The 7,452-nt window shown below is 44.8% G+C and overlaps 1 protein-coding gene across 1 annotated transcript; it reads right to left on the bottom strand.

Annotated features, from left to right (window-relative positions):
* Positions 1 to 6,107: 6,107 nt before the first annotated feature.
* Positions 6,108 to 7,046, bottom strand: LOC107538207 (olfactory receptor 10P22-like). The gene has a single exon (XM_016214369.2). The coding sequence runs from the start codon at positions 7,044 to 7,046 to the stop codon at positions 6,108 to 6,110; it is 939 nt and encodes a 312-aa protein (XP_016069855.2).
* Between the last annotated feature and the right edge of the window lie 406 nt (positions 7,047 to 7,452).

The raw sequence follows: 7,452 nt of genomic DNA, 5'->3' as shown, positions 1-7,452 counted from the left end.
ATGCCAAGCTGTGTGCCAGGAATTTGCTGCAAAGGAGAATAAAACAAAATCATGAAGGAGACCAAAAATTAACAGGCAATTACAATTTATATGAGACATGTACAAACAATAACAGCAAGATAGGATGGTGAAGAGTATAAAGAAGAAGTCGCAAATCCAGCCTGAGAAGGCTCCAAGGAGGAGGAGATACCTTAACTGAAGTCTGCATAACAAGAAGTTTATTCAGAAGAAGTAAGGAAGGGAATAGAATGTGCAAAGGTCCTGAGGTGAGCAAGAGTGCTGCTCACTCCAAGAACTGCAAGACTCTCATTAAATCGAGTATACTCGGCAATGGGAAAGTGACAAGAGAGGAGGGAGATATGCAGTGTCCAAAACTGTTGTGGTTTGAAGAGGCCTAATTAACCATACATCTCTCACTTTGGGTTCTCTACCAACTAGGAAAAAGACACTGGAGTTAGGGAGCAAAAGATCAGCTTTACTACTAACCAAGCTGAATTGGAGGATATGGCTTGAACCCAAGGTCAAAATGAGCTTCCTACTCTCTACATTTACCACACTTCCCCCCCCCCCCCGGCCCAGTTACCAGCACAGAATCTATACAAATGACAGGTCACTCCAATCAGGCCTGACCCAAAGCCCACCGCCTGAAGGATGAAAGAGCATGTGCACCCTAAGACAGGCCTACCTGAGAAAGAAAGCCAAAGAGGGCTTACTCCGTGCATGCACAAAAATGCTTTCTACAGTATCATAAGAAGCGAGTGATACACCTGAAACTAATACAAAATAATGTTGACAGTAAACTGTAATTGAAAAATAAAATTTTTTTAAAAAGCGAATGAGGGGCTAGAGAGAAAGATGGGAAGTATTTCTGCCTTTGCTCCCTCTGGAAGTGGAATTTTAATAATCCTTTCATCTTGTGGTAAACTTTAGAGCAGGGTGATAGGCTTGTTTCCATCTCCACCCAGTACAGATTGTGAAGGATGTTGTGGTCACTTGAGAATTCAGGGACTCATCCTGAGTGACAAGACCAGATTTGAGTTTTTAAAAGATCGTTCTAGCTGTGGTATGAGGAATAGATAATAGTGGCAGAAGAAGAAAAAAAGACATAGAGACTACTAACCAGTTTATCAGTCAGGTCAGGGTGTCTAGTTGCAAACAACAGATTCCACTCTGATCATCCTAAGCAGAGAAGAATTCTTCAAAGAAGATTTAGCAGAGGGGCAGAGGGGCAGAAGGCCAGAGTCCTCAGCTATGCAACCTGGGACATCACTCAACTATCCACACCACTGACACTAGGAGCTCAGTTCACACGGCCCTGCCCAGGGCATTCTGATAGCGCTCAGGACCAGACGACACAACTCTGCAACAGCTGTTCCCAAGAGCCAGACACCTCCTCCACACACTCTCCAGACTGTAAATTCTGCATCCCTCTGCCACAGTGCTCAGCTCCAAGCCAAAGTGTCATGCAGACCCGTCTAACTGGCGGGTTGGGTCCACGGTCACATGCTGATGCCCTAGCTGCAAAGGCAGCTGGGAAAGCAAGTTTTCTGGCTACTATTTCAGAGAGAAAGGACTCATGAAACAGAAAACTTCCCAAACATTAGAGGAGTGTTCAAGGGATTCTGGAAAAACAGAAAACAAGACAAATATCCATCAGTCACAGATCCCACTGCTGTAACTAAAGTCCAGGTGATTCCAGCACACTCTCCATTGAAAATAAGGGAAAATAGCAGTGCAGTGGGCTGGTAGAAATTTGGAGCATAAAGTAAGTGATAAGGGCCTGAACAGGAAGCACAGAAAGGCAGTTGAGTCAGAATAAATAGTAATAATAATAGCTAATATTGTTTGAGTACATACTCTATTAGTATAGTAGCATGATACTAACCTCTTGACTAATAATTATCTTATTTAGCCTGGCCAGGCGTGGCTCAGCGGTTGAGCATTGACCTAGGATCCAGGAGGTCTTAGTTCAATTCCCCGGTCAGGGTACAGGCCCAGGTTGTGGGCTCCATCCCCAGTTGGGAGTCTGCAGGAGGCAGCCAATCAATGACTCTCTCTCATCATTGATCCTTCTATCTCTCTCTCCCTCTCTCTTCCTCACTCTGAAATCAATAAAGATATTTTTTAAAATAAATAAATAAAATAATAATTATGTTATTTAATTCCCATAAAAATCCTATGTGGTAAGTACAGGGATGGATCCCAATTCTGTGGGACCTAACACTTACATAACTTGAGATGGCCTTATTTAATAAAATAAGACAAAAGTACAAATACAAAATTAAGTATAAATGTTTATTTTTAATGAAAAAAAGAAATTATCAGAATTAGGAACTTTTTTAAGTGGCAAATGCCACAAATGTCATACAATCCAGAAAAATAACGTTTTGGTTAATTAACTGCCTGGTCACCTCCATGATTCTTTTTATCCTACGTTTTCGCTGTGTATTCTTTGATTACCTTCCTATGCACATAACAGTGATTTTGTGATGCACTTTCTCCACAGAGATTAGAAATGATTTGTTTTTCCCCTAGCATGACTGATTGAGATTTGTATTCTTTAATTGATAGTGTAGAAAGGAATTTTTCAATTTCACAACTCATTATTGATTTTTTTTTAATATGTCTTTATTGATTTCAGAGAGAGGAAGAGAGAGGGAGAGATAGAAACATCAATGATGCGAGAGTCATTGATCGGCTGCCTTCTGCACACCCCCGACTGGGGATCGAGCCCAAAACCAAGGCATGTGCCCTGACCTGGAATCGAACCTCAATCTCCTGGATCTTAGGTTGATGCTCAATCACTGAGCCATGCCCAAAAGGGCTCATATATTACCTGCAGCTTTTCACAACGTTTCAAATTTTCCCGTGCAATGAATTATCTTAAATAGTCTATGAATTGACTTCACTCTTTAGCCAGTTTATACCCTTGAGGTTCTCATTGTAGTAGCATATTAAGTTTTGTTTTCTTCTTTGATGTCAGTGTTTGATATCTAATCAACAAGAACTCCAAATCTTTTTCTAATGTGTTGATATGACTCACCTCTCTTCATTAACTGGGTGGTGCTCAAGTTATCTATTACTGCATAACAAACCATGCCAAATCTAATGGCATGTAACAATTATTTTATTATGTTCATAATTTCTGCAGTTCAGGAATTTAAAGCACAACAGGGATGGCTTGTCCCTGCTCCACAATGCCTGTGTCATCAACGACACAGCTAAGGTAAGGTAAGAGAAGCGTGAAGCTACCTAAGGCGAGCCAGTCCCATTTCATCATGGTCTCCTCTTGCCTCCTCCCCCAGCTCAGAACAGTGAAGGAAAAGCCTCTCCCCTTGTCCTGTTCAGATACCAGCTCTATCAGGAAGTCATTCCTTGGATCTAACTTTGATGCCTCATAAATGCACTTCTAGGCCAACTATATCTCACCCAGTCCTTGGTAGATTGAGTTCATTTCCTCCTCATCAGATATTTTCTGTTTCATAAGAATATTAAGCCTGGCCGGCATGGCTCAGCGGTTGAGCCAGGAGATCCCAGTTTGACTGCCGGTTCAACTGCCTGTTTGATTCCCAGTCAGGGCACACGCTTGAGTTGCAGGTTCAGTCCCCAGGAGGCGGAGTGCAGGAAGCAGCCGGTCGATGTTTCTATCTCTCTCTCTTCCTCTCCCTTCCTCTCTCAGAAATCAATAAAGACATGGTTTTTAAATAAATAAATAAAAGTTCTGTAATGGTTTAAAAAAAAAAAAAAAAGAATATTAAATATTCATACCAGCCCATCCTTCTCTTCCCCCTGCCATCTAACCTCAACTCATTCCTGACTTTTAGTTCATTTCCTTGCTCTGGAAATTGGGCTGCCCTCAATTGGACTATAAAACAATAAAAATTCTTTTGGAGGGCAATCTGGCAATATGTCTTGAAGCTCCAAAACTGTGCATGTTTTGACTCAGTAATTCCATCTCTAGAAGTTTGTGCTCAGAAAAGTATACGTACAAAGATATAAATGCAAGATATCTATCTCAGGGATATTTGTAACAAAGAAGATTTAATTCCAATAATAGGAGATTGCTTTAAATTACAGCACTCTATTGCACATCTGAAAGTCATATAACTAATAGAACACTGTATATCCACTATACTTAAATGTTAAAATTTTAAAATAAAATAAAGAATATGTGAAAATAGCCCGGCCGGGCATGGCTCAGCAGTTGAGCATACACCTAGGATCCAGGCGATCGGGGTTCGATTCCCAGTCAGGGCACATGCCCGGGTTGTGGGCTCTATCAATGACTCTCTCATCATTGATGTTTCTGTCTCTCTCTCTCTCCCTCTCCTTTCCTCTGTCTGAAATCAATAAAGATATATTTTTTTAAAAAAGAATATGTGAAAATATTCCCGGCGGGGCATGGCTCAGCGGTTGAGCGTCGACCTAGGATCAAGGCGATCAGGGTTCAATTCCCGGTCAGGGCACATGCCCGGGTTGAGGGCTTGATCAATGACCCTCTCATCATTGATGTTTCTCTCTCTCTCTCTCTCTCTCTTTCTCTCTCTCTCCTTTCCTCTCTCTGAAATCAATAAAGATATATTTTAAAAAATAATAAATAAATAAATAAAAATAAAAATAAATCAATGAATTATAGTACATTCATATAGTAGGATACAATATGGATATTAAAACCATACTTTAGAAGCCTACTTATGTGGTAAAATGCTGCAACATAGCTTAATGAAGTAGAAAATAGAGGTTATAGAACAATTTAGACAATATAATCCCATTTTTAGTTCTTAAAAACCTGTATATATACATATACTATACAGAGAGAAGCCACACTGCAATAATTTTCCAAGGACATTAACATCAAAATATTAATTTTTTTTTCTTCTGGATGCAAAATTCTCTGCAATTAAGACTGCTAATTTATGCCCTGGCCAGTGTGACTCAGTTGGTTGAGCATCGTCCTGTGCACCAGGAGGATACCAGTTCAATTCCTAGTCAGGGCACTTGTACAACTTGGGGGTTCAGTCCCAAGTCTTGGTGCATATGGGAGGCAGTCAATTGATGTTGTGCTCTCGCGTTGATGTTTCTCTCTCCCTCTCCCTTCTTCTCTCTCTAAAAATCAATAAACTATTTTTTTTAAAGAGTGCTAGTTTTGTAAACTAGGTAATTTTAACTAAAGCTATTTTGAAGGTTCTCATCTATTGTACCTTGAGAGTGATTTGCCTGCGTGTACTGCTCCCTCCTGAGACTTACTGCTAAAGGCAAGTTTCTGAACAAGCAAGAACTGCCTTCCCAGGAAAAGTAAAATGGTCTAGATCCCTCTGGCCAGCAAATTAAAGTGGACTCCAGGTAGAAATAGTGGACAGTTTGCAAGAAACAAAAGCATTATCTTGGGAGCTTAGGGGCCTGATCCAATCTTCCCATCTGTCAGGGGAGAGAGGTGTTTGTGCATTTCTGCTGCATGACCAGAGGAGGAAATGAAGAGCCAGTCAGCCAGCAGCTGAGAAAGAAGCTAAGGAGAGAATAGCAACATTTCAGGGGTCCCAGGAGAGAAGCTGTAAGTCAGAGGCAAAGTAACTAGCCAGATGTTTCCAGACCTAAAGCAGAACCAACCAAGATGACGCTTAAACTGCCAAAGCCAGGCCAACCGCTCCCTGCCCCCATTCCTTCCCTGCCTCCCAGTCACCCCCATCAGGCCTCGCACCTGGAGCAAAGGAGGTGACTAATATGAGAGACAGAGACTTGCAGTGAGGAGATTGGGAGAAGGAAGAGTGGCGTCCCCAGGAATCATAGCCCCAGGAAGGTACCCTGAGCCTCAGGGGAGACCAGGGATTGCTCAGTCATCACACAGCTGGGCACAGCTGCCTTCTCTCCTCAGCCTTCCCTCAAGTGCATGTTTCTCAGCTCTGCACCTACACACAAGTCGGGTCAAGGCCCATGAGCAGAGCTCTGAGCATCGTGTCAGTGCTTTGGGCCCATGAGCTATGCAGGACAAGGAACCCCACACACCCCACGCAGAGCTGGCCAGGTTCCTGAGGACTGCAGTTCCAGCTTCTCCCTTCTCCTTGAAATTATTCAAGGATCAGGCCCTTATCTCCAAGAACTTGAGGGGATCAAGGGCTCCAACGGTATTTCTTCAGGAGCCTCCTCATTGCCCCCGTGACCTCCTTGTTCCTCAGTGTATAGACAAAAGGGTTGAACATGGGAGTGACAACTGTGTAGAAGAGGGCAAGGATCAGGTCTGCATCCTGAGAGGAGCCTGCCGAAGGCCTCATATAGGCAACAGTCCCAGTCCCAAAAAAGAGCGTGACCACAAACAGGTGGGAGGAACAGGTAGAGAAGACTTTCCGACGCCCCTGGGTTGTCGCTATCCCGAGGATGGTGGCAAGGATACAGGCATAGGAGGCTGTGATCAGTAAGAAGGGGGTCAGGATAAAGGCTACTGTGAGGGCAAGGTTGCCCACTCCAGCCCAGAAGGTGCCTGCGCTAGCCAGTCTCAGCACAGGCAGGATGTCACACAGGAAGTGATGGACTGTGTTGGCACCGTGGAAGGGCAGCGTGAAGATGAAGATGGAGTGCGTGGTGCCGGCGATGATGCCCATGAGGTAGGAGGCCCCCACCATGCTGGCACACGCGCCCCGGTTCATCAGGGTGGTATAATGCAGCGGCCGGCAGATGGCAGCAAAGCGGTCGTAGGCCATGGTGGTGAGCAGGCAGCATTCGGTGATGCCAAAGAGGGCAAAGAAGTACATCTGGGTGAAGCAGCTGGCAAGGGGGATGGTGGGGCAGGAGGAGAGGAGATCGGCCAGCATCCTGGGCACGATGGTTGTGGTGTAGAAGATCTCCACCACGGAGAAGTGGCAAAGGAAAAAATACATGGGTGAGCGCAGGACAGGGTCGGCCAGCGTGAGGAGGATGATTACGGAGTTGCCCAGCAAGGTGACCAAGTAGATGCAGAGCACCCCCCAAAACAGAGGGCCCTGAAGGGAAGGAAACCCTGAGAACCCCAGCAAAATGAACGCAGTTACTGCTGTGTCATTGCTACGCCCCATGTCCCCAAGGACAGATGACGATGGAGCCAGGAGAGGGCTCAGGAAAGGTATGGAATCGCCCACAGGAACACCGAGTTACCAGGAGCGGGATGGTGAGCCCCCGGCTGCTGGCAGCTCCCGCCCAGGAACCCGAGGGCAGAAAGAAGGTACCCGAGGGGAGCTGAGGATGGGGCCTTCCCGGAGGTTGGGAGCTGGAAGGTGGTTTGTTCCTCTCACCTGAGTTCTGGGTTCTAGGAGCAAAGAGCTATAACGGGTAGAATAGCTCCATCTGCAGGTAGGCAGAAGGGTGGGTGAGCAGACAGAACACACGACGCTGGCAGGAGACTGAGGAAAGCTGGAGTGAGAACGAGAGCAAGGGAAAGAAAGAAAAGACGCGGATCAAAGGCTATAAAGAGAAGGCAGGTGG

Source organism: Miniopterus natalensis, chromosome 2, assembly GCF_054644295.1.
Source record: "Miniopterus natalensis isolate mMinNat1 chromosome 2, mMinNat1.hap1, whole genome shotgun sequence".
Lineage (NCBI taxonomy): Eukaryota > Metazoa > Chordata > Mammalia > Chiroptera > Miniopteridae > Miniopterus > Miniopterus natalensis.
This window is presented reverse-complemented; position numbering and strand designations above follow the sequence as displayed.